The following is a 16,838-nucleotide window of genomic DNA, read 5'->3' on the forward strand; positions in this document are numbered from 1 at the left end:
TGTTGTTTGCTCCTGTCTATCTGTAACCCACTTGTTTGTGAGGTAGGTCATCGTTATTATCATATGTGAAACGTACAGTACATTTTCCAGTTGCTTAGAAACACAAGAAGAGGCCACCATGTTTAAAATACACACTATTGTGTTCATTATATAAGCCTTCATTTAAAGACACATCATTTTACTGACGTGCTGTTGTGGAAATAAATAGTTCTACTAACCAAAGTGACGTAACACAATTTAAACTGTACAGATTAATTTGAAAAATTCATGTTTTTATATTTAGGTAGGTTTAAGTAATTTGTGTAATTTTTAATTTCATATTTAAAACCATCAAATCGACACAGACCCATACACCCATATTTTCATATCTGCAGTGTAGTTCCGCCTTCCACCTCTGGGGTGCGACACCAACTTTATCAACAGTTCCTTCACACTTTTTTTGGTAAAGAAGAAGTTTCAGATTTTGGGGGGTGAGGGGCTGGCCTTTTTTGTTCCGCTGGAGAATCCTGCTTGAACGGTGAGCAGGAGCACAACAGACCGAGCAGAAACCACCGCGCCGCGGACAATCGGCGGAATCACAGCTCCGGGAGGAATCACGCCGCGCCGCGGGGGAACAGTGGTTCGAAATCAGACGGTATCGCCCTCCAGCTCCGCTGTTACCAGCTGCAGGGTCAACGGGCAGACAAGCAACTGGCAGCTATCGCCGTTAGCCTCCACTCCTCTGCGGGTCTGGGGGGTTCTGTTAGGGGCAGGGGGCGGGGGTACACCGAGAAGGGAGAAGACTACACGCCGAGAGGAGGGGGCTGGAAGTCTGAGACGCTTCCACCCTGAAGGGGCCGGCGGTTTGGCCACAGCACCCTGGACTAGCTAGCTTGTACCCGCGCAGCTAAGTGAATGGGATGGAGCCGGGACCGTCTAGCGCTGGTAGGTTTATTTTTTTACTTTGATGGTTCATAATGCGATAACCAGAGTCCGCAGATAGAGACTGCAGTTTAAAAACAGGGGGCACCGTCGCCTGGCCTTAGCGTCATGGGGGATGTAGACGGGGAGGCTTGGTGTCAGCCCTCTCTGTTGCATCGCAACGTTTCAGAGAGTGGGAGATGGAGAGGGTTCTCCTGCAGTCTTGCACGGACAAACACTTTGTAGAAAACGGTATTATTCATCCAGATTTATAGCTATAGTGAAGGCTTTGGGGGCGCTGACAATATCCTCAGCCATGCGCGGGGGCAGGGAGGTCGTGGGAATCTCGTGAGGAGGGACGAGGTGAAGCCCGCCTTCAAGCAGCAGCAGCAGCAGCAGCAGCTGGCAGCACACCACAGCAGACCAGCCTCCCTTTCCCCTGACAGGTTCTGGTTGCTCATACTGTTGAGAGCGTTTAACACCATTACCTTACATGCACAAGTGCAAGACAACCCCAGGCCTACCATCTGCAGTGACGGATGAATTATTCATTTATGTGAAACCCAAAAATAATCCTCAATTGTGATATCTGCACATTTGCTGCTGGAGTTGACCGAGTCTGTTTTTAGACTTGGACCGAAGCAGGCATGTGCAGTACACTGCATTTGTTTGTGTGGTTTTGCTCTGCATGCTTCTCTTTCAGATTTACAGCCAGAGCTTATGGGTGCCAGAGATGATCTTTATTTGGCAGTTGACACTGAGGTGTGGAGACAAGCAATTAAAACACAAATCAGCTAGTGTTTATCTTCATGCCCAGGTCTGAAGTCCACTTGTAGACTTGTTTTTATTTTTATTTGGGGGGGGGCCCTCATTTCATGGTCTGCTTTTGTTTTTGAAGTGTGATAATTCAGTGTGCTATTTTCCTAGATTGATCTGATTGCCATATTTAGCTCATGGTCAACAGCCAAATAGCCAGAGACACAACTAATCTGGCCAAAACAATTGATACATAATTGGGTCTTGCATCTCATTCATGCACTTAGCTTGCTGTGACAAGTAATGGGGTCTCCTAGCATGTGTTTCGAGAGTTTGAAGAGCTGCACTGGTGTCTGTTATTAAACTATTAATAATTAGGTCATAATTGACCTCAGAAAATAAATAAATGGGAGCTGCTTTGATATTTGTTGCTGAAATTGTCCTGTAACACAAAGCAGACCCAAGGATTTGATTGTGAAATGAGCAAATTTGTCATCCTAGATTTCAAATAATTCCCCTGTGACTTGGTCTTATTGCTGTTGTTGTTACGTCATTGTAAAGACAGTAAGTGTCTTAGTGTTATGATGCAGCGTTGAAGCTTGCCGCCCTGGAGAGGACTGCTATTGTGTTGGGATATGTGAGAGCGCTGGCTCTGCTTCTCACCATCTGCCTTCACTGGCACCAGGGCAAAGTGTGTGTGCGTGTGTTGTCATTGTGTGTGAATGTTCAACAATCACAAAACGCTCACACATACATGCTTTCTTACACATAGAGTATGCGTGGTCACCACATGGCTAAGTGTCTGTGTTTATGGCGTTTGCCAAATGTGCGATTTTTACACAGCCAAGCATCTTTCTATGTGTTTTGGCTCTTGTCTTCCTGTCAGTTTGACTTTTTTTTTTTTGAAGTTATGTTTAGTGTATGACCGAGTGATATGTCTATCCCAAGGATTTCCACAGTAGCTATTTAAAGCAGGGCTTTCACACAGGCCCGATGTGGGGAACATGCTCTGTGTTGCACCAAAAAGGCCAAGGTCTCTTCAGCATGACCACAAAAACACCCTGCCTCCTCCAACAGCCCTACACACACACACTCGCACACACCGGTCCCCTGATATCCATGACAATGCTGTGTTGCCGTGGTGTCTCCATGGTGAGACTGGGAATGTAGAAGGGGCCCCCCCTGTGTTTGTGTGTGTGAGTGTGTGTTCACCGTTGCAAGGGCGCTCCCTCTGTCGTACACCCATGTATTTGTGTGTGAGATGGAGGAGCAGGGCAGCTGGGGTCTTTGTTGTGGTGGAGGAGGGCTGTTCTCTGGGGACCCAGAGGTTAAGGCAGTGGGCCCCTCTCAGGCAGGAGTCACAGCTAGCCTCACTTCAAGCACCCATCCCTAGGACCCCTTCTGTATCAGACCTCCTGACTGGCTCAGACTTTAACTTTTAAGATGTGTAACTAGCATGGGATGATGGTAACTATAAGCCATGGGATTTAAATTGTAATATGTCTGCTACACACAGAAATGAAGTTTTTAAAGTGTAGTAACCATGTTATTAAGATTAGTCAGTTTAATATTACATATGTGACAAAGGGACAAAAAAAGCTGGAAACAGAAAATATTTGGCATTATTACCGAGGTTTTGCCATGGAAAATGGAAAAAAACTAGGACCAGCATAACAGATGATGCATAAAAGTGAAGTTCATGTGACTCACTTAAAGGAAGCTCTTGCTAATTTATTCCTTTTCTTTTCCCTCCAATTGTCTTTTTCTCTCCTCCCCCTCTCTCCCTTGTCCATCCTAATTCAACCTAATCTGGTTGCCCCTCCTGTTCTATATGCCCGCCTTGTCAATATCCTCCCCTCCATCACTCTTCATCGTATTCCCTCCGTCTTTCCCTGGCCCCAAACTGCACAATCTTCTGCCTTACTTTTTCCTTTCTGTCATTTGTTTCCTATCTTTCCCCTCCCCGCCTTCCTGCCCCTGTGGCTGACTCCTGTGGCCACTTATCATGTCCTCTCTGCCCCTGCCTACGCTTCCTTCCTGGCCGATGCCCACATTTCTCGGCCTTGTTGTCCTGTCCTCCGCTCTTCGCAACCACTTCCTTTGCCACCACACTTAATTATTCTTTATCTCCCATGTGCCTGCTTTGCCTCTGCCCTTCCTTTTGCTTGGTCTTTTTTCTGCCCTCGCGGTGCACTCTCTTTCTTCATTCCAACCCTCCTCCCCCTCCTTGTTTTTACCTGTCTTTGTCGATGGCTTCCTATCCCTTGTCTATGCAGTGCCCATGGGGGTCTTCCCCCCACCCCTGCAGCAGGTGTTCCATGCCCCCCGCCGGCCAGGCATGGGCACCGTGGGCAAGCCCATCAAGCTGCTGGCCAATTACTTTGAGGTGGAGATCCCAAAGATGGACGTCTATCACTACGAGGTGGACATCAAGCCTGACAAGTGCCCACGACGAGTCAACAGGTAACGCAGACCGTGCTCGCTGTCGTGCATTTGTTTTCTGTGATGTCCAGCAATGTTTTGAAACATCTGTGCATGTCATGTGTCATAAGCGGTAATTAAGTTATGCAAGCGGTGGGGCATGTGTTTTGAAGAATTCAACAAGCAGCTGAAATGTCTGCTGTGTGGTACAGTTTGAAATTGGATAATGAAAGCCCAGCAGCCACCAGTAATCACAGTGTTGTCAGGCTTTTCAGGAGGCAGTGATAGGAGCTGCTTTCAGCCTGAAAAGTGTCATTCTAGGCTTATTTATTTATTTATTTCTACAGGTTGATCACTGTCTTATGTGTGTGGGATGAGATGATTTAAAAAAAAAAAAATAAAAATACATCAAGCATACCTCAATGCACAATAAGAAATATTAGGTTGTGGTGCAGTGTGAGTAGATAAGTGATAAATTGCACAAATCAAATAACTTTTGGCCTTGCATTTATTGCCAACAGCACATATCTTACAGGTTTAATATTATATTACATGCACTGCTTTATATGGAAAGTTATGCTGCATACAAGGCTTTAGTTCAAGCTCCAAAGAGCCAAAAGCAATGGGTGAAAAGTGCATGCATCTGTGCAAACACAAGCAGAAATTTAGCATCACCTCTGCATGTTTAATAGAGAAACAGTAGGTAAAGTTCTCTCCCTCCATGCTGTATCTGGGCCCAAGTGACCAGATTGGACAGATGGTGGAGTCCAACTGTGGATTTAACTTTACTGACCCTTTCACCTTGGTTGGTGTTTATGCTGTGGAGTACACTTGAAGAAAGTGAAAGAGTTAGGAGGCTGAATGTCATCACTGATTTGAGAACAGTTTTGTCATGACTCCCTAGAGAGCTGCTTCCTTAAAAGATGACTGTCTTGTCTGCTTTTGAACATATTTGGCAGCAAGTCGCGCAGTATGAATGTTTCATTATGTTTGATCCAGGAGAATTCTCTCTTTCATTTGCCACTTTCTCAAATTTTTGGTTGTTGACAAGATACAATGGGCTGTTACATCCCACAGTTGTGTGAAGTCATGTGCAATATTTAGAAGCAGGAATCCAACCTATAGGCTAATTTTGTATGTTGTTAGTTATGTGACGCTAACACTGTCCATGAGCTCTTTTCATTTGATAATCGCACACAACCATTTGTGTCTGAAGCCACATGCTATTGACAGTTTTATGTAGACAGGTCAGATTTGATCAAGAGAAATTTCTCATCTAAAAAAACCTCAAGGTTTTCACAGTGGAATTTTTGGCACCCAAAAGAGGTTTTAGAAAAACCCACAATGATCATTAATCATATAATAACTACGATAACTAGCCTAACTCAGTACTAGTGTATTTAATTCTGATGTTAAAGAACAGTTAGTTGAACTTTGTTGTCTGTGTTATTATCCAGGATATGAAATCAAGAAGTCTGTTGAAGTCTGAGTGAAGTCTTGTGATTAAACAATTACAGGCCTTGGAAAGCTTAAAACTTTAAGAAGGATCCATGAACATTGCCTGTGCTAGTACTATCTACTCTGACATTTTAGAGAGGGTCTTAAGTCGCTTTTGGTTTTGACGTTTGAGACAAAGGTTCGGAGAAGGCATGCAAAGGTCGAACCCTTTGACCTTTTCTTTTCAGAACAACTCTTCATCCCCCCACACTTAAATGAAGGCCAAGTCACCATGCATTGAAAAGTGACGCCCCCCCCTCCCATAACCACCACCTGCAGCCTCATTCTTTTTGTCCTTGCCTCTCCCCCCATGACTACGATATATTGCACCCACCAGCTGTATCCTGGTCGATCGATATTCTATCATCATAAGAACTGACCCTCCAAATCACAATAGAGCATCTCTATGATGCAAAGAGTGGATTTCTTTCTGTCTCTGTTGCGTATTAATCCCATGTTGTGTTGCTTCTTACAGAGAGGTAGTGGAATACATGGTGCAACACTTCAAGCCCCAGCTCTTTGGCGACAGGAAGCCGGTGTATGACGGCAAGAAGAACATCTATACGGTGCTAGCACTCCCTATAGGGAGTGAGAAGGTAAGGCTGCTACACTGTGCCACAATCACCAGCTACGTCTTCCTAAAAGGTCAATATACCTTCAGGCCTTGTTTAGATACAAGTTACAGGATTTCTCTAGGGTAGAAGGTTTGTTTGAGTCTTGCTGGAAAATGGTACTGTTTTGAATTTGCTGCTAAGCACATATGTCTTCATCCTGTAATAAAAATAATAATAAACCCCTGCTGCTACTGACTGGGGGATAAAGAGTGTGTGCTTCCTGCTTTCTCTAATCTAAAAAGAACAGTTTGTTTGTTTACTTTGTTGAGGTGTGTTAGAAGAAGATCAATAACATTTTTTCATCTACCCTATGAATAACAAGGCCAGACAACCTGGCTAATCATAAATATTTGAGGTCTGCCCTGCTGGTTGTCTGGCATCAAGATGGCAGATAGTCCAGCACACATATTTAGACAGTGTTTTTATATAGAGTAAAGAAAGATATATATATATAATGTGATAAAGCGACAACTGCAAACTGTTGTGTTTTTGTTGGCTTAGAATGGGCTCTTTCTTCCGAAGTAGAGAGCAGGTACTCTTCCATGTGCAGCTATGTTTCTGCAGTAGTGGACAGATCAAGCACTGGCTGTAGAGTGTGCCTTATACTTTTTTATGTTCAAGTAAAAGCCATACTTTGAAACAGAGGTACAAGGAATTGGAATCGGGTTGGTTGTAATCAGCAGCTTCACTACAAAAGGCCACTAAATCCTACACACAGGGCAGTTGTTTATTTCTGTTTAACTAACTAGAGTTTAGGGTGGTTTTAACTGTTCTTGTCCTTCACTGAAATTATTATTTCAGGTGTACCTTGACATACAGTCATGCTTCTAAAACTGTAGGATAGCAGCACCGTGTAACCATGATACTCTTTCTGTCACTCCAGGTGGATTTTGAGGTAACTATCCCTGGTGAGGGTAAGGATCGAATCTTCAAGGTGTCCATCCGTTGGCTGGCCAAGGTGTCATGGCGCCTGCTGCAGGAGACTCTAGTCAGCGGCCGACTACAGGTCCCCCTCGACTCAGTTCAAGCCCTGGATGTGGCCATGCGCCACTTAGCCTCTATGAGGTACGCTTAGTAACACATCCTGTTACACTAGCATAGATGCAAATACGCAGATGTACTTACTTACAGTGGTGCTTCTTACATAAGTAGGCAATTAAACACATTTAATGGAAATATTATAATATAAATATTCATTCAGACAAATGAGCACTGTGTACCAGCGTAAGATCTCTGTCCCATCTGTGAAACATGGTGGGTAGGATCATGGTTTGGGCCCGTTTTGATGCATCTGAACCAGGATGTCTTGCTATCTTTGAAACAATGAATTCTGAATTACACCTGTTAATTCTAAAGGGAAATTGACATCTGGACATCTGTTTGTGAGCTCAATGTGTAGAGAAAGTGAGTCAAGTCGCAAAAGAAAAGTTACAAGTAGAACAAAGTTGATGATTTGGAAGGGCCAAGTAAAAGTCCTGACCTTGTTCCCATTGCAATGTTGTAGAAGGACCTGAAGCAAGTGGTTCATGTGAGGAAACCCACTAATGTCTCTGAAATAAAGCTGTTCTATACAAGAGACTACAGTTATTGCAAACTGATGACTATCCAGTAACTAAAGTTATTACTGCTGGAGGTCATACCAGATACTGGAAAAAAGGTTCATACACTTTTGACACATTTATCTGTGTTTTCTTAGTTTTCTTAGAAATACAAAAATTGAAAAGTGGTTCACAAACATTTCAGCACTACTGTTACCACAGTATACCTCTTTCTTGATCTTGTCAGATTGTTTGTTCACTTAGATTATCAACTGTCTGACCTTGCAGCTGAACAACTAAGTTGTTCCATTATCTTCCACTGAACCATCATAGCTCCAGGTGTCAGGCACTGAACAAAAGTTGCTTGTCAGCGGACACCTGTGTGAAAGTGTCCACTGAACAATGCATAGCAATAAAACACTGACAATTGGCTTTAGGGCCTGACCTGAAAGTGGTTTTTTAAAAAAGATGTCTCCAAGGTGCAGATGTTAGTTCAGAAGTAATGTGTCTTGTTCTCTCTGTGACAGAAAAGGCATGTTAACCGTCAGTGCAGATATTTTTGGTTAGGGTTGATTTATTTTGAAACAACAGTTTTACTGGATGTGCACTCATGCTGAGGTCATTCCCTGAATTTTGCACATTCATCATTTCCACCTCTCCACCGCTCCATTTAGGTACACTCCAGTGGGCCGGTCTTTTTTCTCCCCACCTGAAGGATACTACCACCCACTGGGCGGGGGAAGGGAAGTGTGGTTCGGCTTCCACCAATCTGTGCGTCCCGCTATGTGGAAGATGATGTTGAACATCGATGGTGAGTCACTGACGCCTAGATCACCAGTGTGTACAGTCATTTAGTGATCTCAGCAGGTTTTACTGACATTACATGACTAAACAGAACATGTTAAAATCTGAAACAGTGGCAGTAAATATTAGAAAAATGCAATCTACAAAATAGATAGACTTAACACTAATGTGGCTTCACACAAATAAATGTCAGTGATGAAAGCTCTGAAAAGATGTAGACAGTTGTACACCTATTGTTGCTCTCTGTCTCCCTCTAGTGTCTGCCACGGCCTTCTACAAAGCCCAGCCTGTAATTGAGTTCATGTGTGAAGTTTTGGATATTCGCAACATAGATGAGCAACCCAAGACTCTCACTGACTCACAGAGGGTTCGCTTCACCAAGGAAATTAAAGGTGGGTCCTTTGTGGGTGAGTTCTGATCCTACTGTCAACACTTTACACCTTGGAAATTCAGTCTAGAACTCTTTTCACACTTTGTTACATGTACTTGCTGTCAGCTGTTCTTTGCACTGCTTTTTACACAAAGCTCCTTTTATTACTTTGCTAAATGTACCCCACTTATTTGTTGGCAGGCCTGAAGGTGGAGGTGACCCACTGTGGCCAAATGAAGAGGAAGTATCGTGTATGCAATGTCACCAGACGCCCTGCCAGCCACCAAACGTAAGCACAACTCTGGACAACAAACAACAATGCATTTATTGCTTTTGTCAATTCCTATTTTGCATGTTAAAGTTATGTAGATAAACTTCCTAAGTTCCTGATTAGGGTAATAGGTCACCTGTAAAAATAAGGAATAGTAAGAATACCATATTTTCAAGCAACAGTTTTTTACATTAGTGTCATTATAACCTGGCAGAACCTACAAATCAGAAGCTACAGAATGCAGTGGTGCAGGTAAGTGACCCTCACGATTCTGGTCTTTTTACTTCCAGGTTTCCCCTCCAGCTTGAAAGTGGGCAGACAGTAGAATGTACAGTGGCCCAGTACTTCAAGCAGAAGTACAACTTGCAGCTAAAATACCCCCACCTACCCTGTCTACAGGTGGGGCAGGAACAGAAGCACACCTATCTGCCGCTGGAGGTGAGAAAATTGTTTGAAAAATTGTCTGAAACTTAACTAAAATAATATGTTTACATGTTAATGTAATTTGTCTTTAAACGTTTCCTTTCCAGGTGTGTAACATTGTAGCAGGTCAACGATGCATTAAAAAGCTGACAGATAATCAGACCTCCACGATGATCAAAGCCACAGCTCGCTCTGCTCCTGACAGACAAGAGGAGATCAGCAGGCTGGTGAGTCACGCAGAGACCCGGTGGATAGAGTCCTTACAAATAAAACACAATGAAGTGTATCATTTCTTGTGTAAGTACAGAGGTATATGTGTCCTTTACTCTCCACAGATGAAGAATGCGAACTTCAACCTGGACCCGTACATCCAGGAGTTTGGGATCAAGGTGAAAGATGACATGGCTGAGGTGACAGGCAGAGTGCTGCCTGCTCCTATTCTACAGTATGGAGGACGGGTAAAACACAACTATGTTTTTAATATATAAACATTTTAAAGCCATATATATATAGTTTTGCTGTAGATCTGACCTGATTTAAACACTCTCTCCTCTGCTCCACAGAACCGTGCCATCGCTACCCCCAACCAAGGAGTGTGGGACATGAGGGGCAAACAGTTTTATAATGGCATCGAGATCAAAGTGTGGGCCATCGCCTGCTTTGCTCCTCAGAAACAGTGCAGAGAAGAGGTGCTCAAGTACGTACTAATGAGGAGAAGTAGTGGGAATAGATTTTTACTGGTGGTGATACATAAACTCTACTCATGGAATTCTTTGTCTGTGTTCTTGCTTTAGATCTACTGCATTTAGAGCAGAGACACAAATGCAAAAGAACACTAATTAAGTATAACCCTTAGCTTGCCTTGGTGTTTTGTGCTGCAATTTGTCTCATCTGTAATCTGGTCTCTTCCTAGGAACTTCACAGACCAGCTGCGTAAAATCTCTAAGGATGCTGGGATGCCAATTCAGGGCCAGCCTTGCTTCTGTAAATACGCCCAGGGAGCAGACAGCGTGGAGCCCATGTTCAGACACCTGAAGAACACCTACTCTGGACTTCAGCTCATCATCGTCATCCTGCCTGGAAAGACTCCAGTCTATGGTGAAAACATGTTTGCTTTCCTTTAATATACAGTCAGATTATCCAAAAAAATCATTTTCTAATTTTCAAACTTTCCTTCTCAGCGGAGGTGAAGCGTGTGGGAGACACCCTCTTGGGCATGGCGACTCAATGTGTTCAGGTTAAGAATGTGGTGAAGACATCACCTCAGACTCTGTCCAACCTCTGCCTCAAGATCAATGTGAAGCTGGGAGGCATCAACAACATCTTGGTGCCTCATCAACGGTGAGAAGATTCATTTCACATTAGTATTGTGGAAGAAGATCTACATTTGGTTGTTTATATGGAAAGATAACAATGAGAAGTCTCTATAATAAGCACTTTCTTTTACAGTTTTTACACCTAAATAAATAGTTAAAGGCTTGGTGACATATTGTAACTTTTGAACTCCACGCCACGATGAGCAGCTGTAATTTCCATCTTCTCCTCTTCTTGCTCTCTCAGATCAGCAGTGTTTCAGCAGCCGGTTATCTTCCTGGGAGCAGATGTCACACACCCTCCTGCTGGAGATGGCAAGAAGCCCTCTATTACTGCTGTGAGTGTCTGAAATAATTCCTTTATTAGTTGACCTTGAACACAATCCCAGGAAAAGGGAGGGAACTATGGTGTGTCCCGCAAAGCCAGGACACTTGTCAAATCTGGGTGTGCAGGTTAAACCCATGATTACTTCCTGGTTATTTGAATTGGAAATAAGTGCCATAGAAAACAAAAATACTGACTTTCTTGTTCTATAAAGAAACAGCTTAAGGATCAGACATATACCTGGTAAATAGTTGCCTTCCAAGATAATGAATTTTAGCACAAGGATATGACATTAATATCGACTCTGGTAAGTTAAAGTATGTTCCTCCTTTGTTCTCTCACGGCGATCGAGTTGCCAGTTGCCTGGCACTCCTTTTATAGGCAAATGAAAAAATAGCAAGGGCATGTAAATAATGCAAATGGCCTCAAGATGTTAGAGAAAAAATAAACGCACATGGTTGTTGCTTAGTGACAATGGTGCTCGGTGACCGTGGCACACAATAGAGCTGGAGAGACCTGACATAGCTGTAATTAGCATGTTTGAGGCAGAAGAACTGAAACACCTTTTATGAGCTGACATTTTTATAAAAAGGAAAAAAAAACTAAAGTAGTAAGAGTAGGGAGTTGTTCAGGGGAAAATGGGAAACAAGTGGATCATCACTGACTCACATTCAAAAAGGAAATGACGCCAACTCACGTCCGCCCTTGACCTCAGCTCAGCTGTGGTTGGCTGTGCTGTTGCCTAGCAATTATGACAAACGTTTGAGTCACAAAGAGAGAGGAGAGAAGTGTGGGCCCGGCCACCGAGCAGAATCCGGTGAAAAATGCTTGTAGCGTAAGGATTTAAGAGAAGATTGAGGCTCACTTACTTTCCATATGCAGCCTTTAGGCGATGCTAATGTATCAACTTTGGGAGAATGACTCACATCTGTGAAACAACAATCAAACTGTAGCAGTGTCAATATTGTTTGTTTGTTTCTGGCATATTATTTTTTTTATTCCGTAGCACTGAGTAAACATAAAATCCACCAACAGTGTCCCTCATATATCTGATAGATTGCATTCAAACTGCCTTTTTTACATGTGTACTCCCTGTGCATTAAGCATTAATATGTTCCACTCCTGGTCCTTTCCTGCTTCCCTCTTCCAGGTGGTAGGCAGTATGGATGCCCATCCCAGCAGATACTGTGCCACAGTGCGTGTCCAGAGACCCAGGCAGGAAATCATTGAAGACTTATCCTACATGGTGCGTGAGCTGCTAATTCAGTTCTACAAGTCGACTCGCTTCAAGCCCACCAGGATCATTTTCTACAGAGATGGCGTTCCTGAGGGGCAGTTGCCGCAGGTATAGAAATGTATACATATACACAAATAAAATGATGTGATGCATTCAGGTTGAGTACTATTAAATGATGCTCTTATGTATAGATCCTTCACTATGAGCTCCTGGCCATCAGAGACGCATGCATAAAGTTGGAAAAAGACTACCAGCCTGGAATCACCTACATTGTGGTACAGAAACGCCACCACACACGCCTCTTCTGTGCTGACAAGTCTGAAAGAGTAAGTATTGTTGTCTTTTTCACTTGAACACACCTTTTTATATTTTTGTTTTTTCTTATTTTTAACATTTTTTTCTTTGTTGACAGATTGGGAAGAGTGGGAATATTCCTGCAGGGACTACAGTGGACACCAGCATCACTCATCCCTTTGAGTTTGACTTCTACCTGTGCAGCCATGCAGGCATACAGGTATCAGTAACAGAGATTATCCTCTGTGGAAGTGAAGTGTGGCAGTTTTAAATACTGGATAGACAATGGCCTATTCTTTTTGCATATATTTTTCATCTGATTTTTCGTTGCCTCCTCTCTGTTGCCAGGGTACCAGCCGACCGTCTCATTACTACGTCTTATGGGACGACAATCGCTTTACGGCTGACGAGTTGCAGATTCTAACATACCAGTTGTGCCACACTTATGTGCGTTGTACTCGCTCAGTCTCCATCCCTGCGCCAGCCTACTATGCTCGTCTTGTGGCCTTCCGTGCCCGCTACCATTTGGTAGACAAAGAACACGACAGGTTAGTGTGGATGTTAAACGATGTAGACTTTCTTTACTATTCCGCAGTAAGTGCAGAAGTTATAATACAATTGTTTTTAAAGGGGCAGTGTAACCCCACATCCACTTCACATGTCATGTTTCTTGCATCTAGTTTTGGAGGTTTCTACCTTCTCTCCAGTAGAGTGGAACATTTTCAGGGTTGCAATGAGTAGTCGACAAAAGTCAATAACTTTGTTGCCAATCAATATAATTATAATTTCATTGCATGTGCATCATGTCATAGAGTGTCGCTCACTGCCTTCTGAGCAGTAGTGCAGTTGCCAGGTGTAGTTCAGAAGAAAATAGTTCCCACATGAAATTGCTCACAGCAAGATTTTCTTGAATAACCAGGGCATGATTTCTGGAAAGAACATTTTGTTTTGTTTTTTAGGTGTATTGTGAGTGTGCCCTAAATCTCTCCTAGGAGAAAATGAATATCTGATTCTGAGGCTACTGTCCCTTTAACAGAGCCTGCATATGAAAGGACCCCAGGGGTTTGCTATGAGAAACCGTAATACTGGCAACTGTATTTTAATGAGCACAGTGTAACTGATCCTTGCTCCATGTCCTCTCTTCCTGCAGTGGAGAAGGCAGCCATGTGTCTGGTCAGAGTAACGGTCGGGATCCACAGGCGCTGGCCAAAGCTGTTCAGATTCACCACGACACTCTGAGGACCATGTACTTCGCCTGAGCTCCACCAACAAACACCACCACCACCACCACCACCATCACCACCTCCATTTTTCCTTCCCACCTCATTTCTACCTGAGTGGGCTACTGACAGCCGCCCACCACCACCACCTCATCCCCATCCCTTACTCCCTACGACTGCCTACTACACATACACCACAGACCTGCCAGTCACCTAAATCCAAGCAACACAAGGCCCTTCTCCTGTAAAACACAGGCAGACTCTACAGCTTCATGCACTCAAACGGTTATGAATATTATTATTATTATTATTATTGTCATTTTGTTGTTTTTACTTTACCAGGACTATTGCTCTTTTTATGTTGAATTTTTAAAACATGGGTATTATTATGTAATTGTATTGTATGCTACCTTCACACTCCTATGTATGTAAGTATGCAATATGGATGGGAGGAAAAATAGGCGAAAAAAAGAAAAACAAATCTTTTTTAACTGCCACCACGATGCTGCCTCTTTACCCATCCGAATGCCGGATGCCAGTATTCCAAGCCCCTTTAGTATGGGGAATCCTCCAGAGGGGTGGTACTGGGCATGCACACTTACATGTATCATTTTACATTGTCATGAACTACATTCATGTTTTTAATGTTTTTGAATAATGTTATTTTTTTACACAGCCTTGAGGAGTCTGAGGTATGGTACATTAGCACTTAGTGTTAGCTTATAGGTGCCACCAGTCCTGCAAATAAAGAGTTTGTTAGTACATGTGAGGCTAGCCCTCTGGTCTTTAGCAGAGACAGAAAGAGCAGGTGTAGCATATCGTAGATACACAGAGAGACGTCTTGCCACTCTCTCTGTGCTGGTTGGCCAGTCCCTTAGAGATTACACCTATAGAGGCAAGCCTAGCATAACAGTAGAGGGACCATTTGCATAGAGTGTATCAGATATACTTGCACCCCATGCACCTAAACCAGCATTATTAACCAGCCAAAAGTGATGCCAACCAATGGAAAAAGGGGCACTTAAACAGGAAGATAATCTTTTACTTCTGTATACATTGCTCTTTTAGGAAATACGAGGCACTTTTTGTTAATTTTCTTTTTGATTTATTGTACTTCAAAATGGACAAACATGTCTATTACGAGGCTTGATGCAGACTATTAGCAGTTTTCACACCCACACTTGCATAGCTTTCAGAACAAAGGCAATAGGCAAGGTCAACGCTATTCTGTAGATTTGAAAACAGGCAAATAAAAATAAGTCTGTGATCACTTAAGTGCTGCAAAGCTGAACTTGCATTCAGCGCCTGACCTTGCTCCGATCATTCTGCACATTCCAACAACGTCAGTGAGAGATGACGCCACATGGTGCACTTAACAGCATCGCACCCACGCAAATCTCTGTGTACCTGAACACACCTATCCTGCACCTGCCCCTTTTATTTACACAAAGCTCTTCCCTCTGCAGGCACTTACAACTCATGGCCTGAATCGCAGAAGCACACACATCTCTGCCCTCTTTCTTTAGCATGTAGAGGAAAACCTGTTTAAATGCACTTGTCCCGTTATTTCCCTTCAAACCAAACTATTCACCCATTAGCCTTTCGTACTTCACCCTCGTCTCCCTTTCAGCAGCATCCCCTGCCCCAGTCCCCTAGCTTGTGTTAGCCAATCCCTATTGGTGCTCTGTGTGCATGGGCAGCACAGATAGGGGATTGCTACATTGGACAGGGTGGGCTATTATTATTACTACTACTTAATATGCCCTGCCATTACATCTAGTCACTTTCTGGATTTATGAAAAACATGCATGTGATTATTTTTATGACTGGATATTCTGAGCCACCTTACTTTGGTTTTCTTAGAGGTAGGAGCCCTGCGCTCACCACTGCCTGTCAGTCGTTTTGCCTCGATTGTGTAATGGTTAAAGACTGCTTTTTTTCCTTTGTCATTATTATTATGAATATTGTGACTAGTGTCAAAGTGTATCCTCAAGAGGGCACTGTGGAGACGGTCTCAAAATTCCACCTCAGTTGCTCTTTAAGCGCCTCAAATCTTCTCTGATGGTCAGAGCCCCCTTTGAGTCGAAAGGGATCAAACGATAAGAGATCAGATGAGTTTGGTTTTTAAATCATGTTTATGAACTTGCATAATCAAAATGCCTTTGTACACCGTTTTACTGATCCTTCATTGTGTCCAAGGTGATTTGTATATATGAATATATAATATTAACCTGCTATGTATTTTGGCTCACCAGTTGACGGGCCTTTTACAGTCGGGGCCAGTGTTTAAACCCCTTGTTCTGTGCTAAAGAGGAAAAAAAAATCAGTCTGGGAGCATTTCCCTGCACCACTGAAACCAGATGCAGTTCTTCACTCACTGAAGCCACAAAGCACCTTGCAAAGGGGGGAGACAAAATAACAGTCACCCTGGAAATGTATCATGTGGACACTGGAGAATCCACGCCTCTCCACACAGCCTCACGGTCTGACTAAGCAATATTGAAGCCACTGATCAAGAACAGTCCTTGTCATAGCACTTCCCAATAGATTTGAATGAAAGGACATGGAAGCATATTATTTTGGCTCTGTATGTGATAGTATGGGAACTCTGTTGGGGAGGGTTATTTTTTAAAGAAAATAAAATTGTTTTTTATTACTGCTGTTGTATTTTTTTTGTCTTATCAAATATTTTAAGCTGACATTCAAATCAGAGCTGAAATTCATTTTAGTTTGTCAAGATTTTAAGGAAATTTAGCTTAGTTTATTAAATATACTCTAGATCTTGATGTATGCTAAAAATAAATATCTAATCCATTAATTTATTCATAAATGTTACCTTTCGATGAAGGCGGGGA

The 16,838-nt window shown here is 43.0% G+C and overlaps 1 protein-coding gene across 2 annotated transcripts; it reads left to right on the top strand.

The window, feature by feature from the left end:
- Positions 1 to 455: 455 nt before the first annotated feature.
- Positions 456 to 16,639, top strand: ago1 (argonaute RISC component 1). Of its 2 annotated transcripts, none has more exons than XM_028425615.1 (19): positions 456 to 924; positions 3,933 to 4,119; positions 6,050 to 6,170; positions 7,072 to 7,253; positions 8,401 to 8,537; positions 8,788 to 8,937; positions 9,102 to 9,189; positions 9,462 to 9,609; positions 9,702 to 9,821; positions 9,930 to 10,052; positions 10,158 to 10,291; positions 10,508 to 10,692; positions 10,776 to 10,935; positions 11,155 to 11,245; positions 12,383 to 12,577; positions 12,661 to 12,795; positions 12,882 to 12,983; positions 13,112 to 13,311; positions 13,914 to 16,639. In XM_028425615.1, the coding sequence occupies exons 1-19, from the start codon at positions 900 to 902 to the stop codon at positions 14,020 to 14,022; spliced, it is 2,592 nt and encodes an 863-aa protein (XP_028281416.1). In that variant the 5' UTR covers positions 456 to 899; the 3' UTR covers positions 14,023 to 16,639. The 2 variants fall into 2 exon arrangements, with proteins under 2 accessions (XP_028281416.1, XP_028281417.1); XM_028425616.1 differs by having other exon boundaries at positions 8,788 to 8,922.
- Positions 16,640 to 16,838: the final 199 nt, after the last annotated feature.

Source organism: Parambassis ranga, chromosome 16 (assembly GCF_900634625.1).
Source record: "Parambassis ranga chromosome 16, fParRan2.1, whole genome shotgun sequence".
NCBI lineage: Eukaryota > Metazoa > Chordata > Actinopteri > Ambassidae > Parambassis > Parambassis ranga.

Excerpts from the sequence above, each read along its gene's own strand:
- ago1 (XM_028425615.1), top strand. The coding sequence starts at position 900 with ATGGAGCCGGGACCGTCTAGCGCTG. Across the intron at positions 9,610-9,701 it reads ACACCTATCTGCCGCTGGAG|GTGTGTAACATTGTAGCAGG; the intron begins GTGAGAAAATTG and ends TTTCCTTTCCAG. Across the intron at positions 10,053-10,157 it reads TTCTACAGTATGGAGGACGG|AACCGTGCCATCGCTACCCC; the intron begins GTAAAACACAAC and ends TCTGCTCCACAG.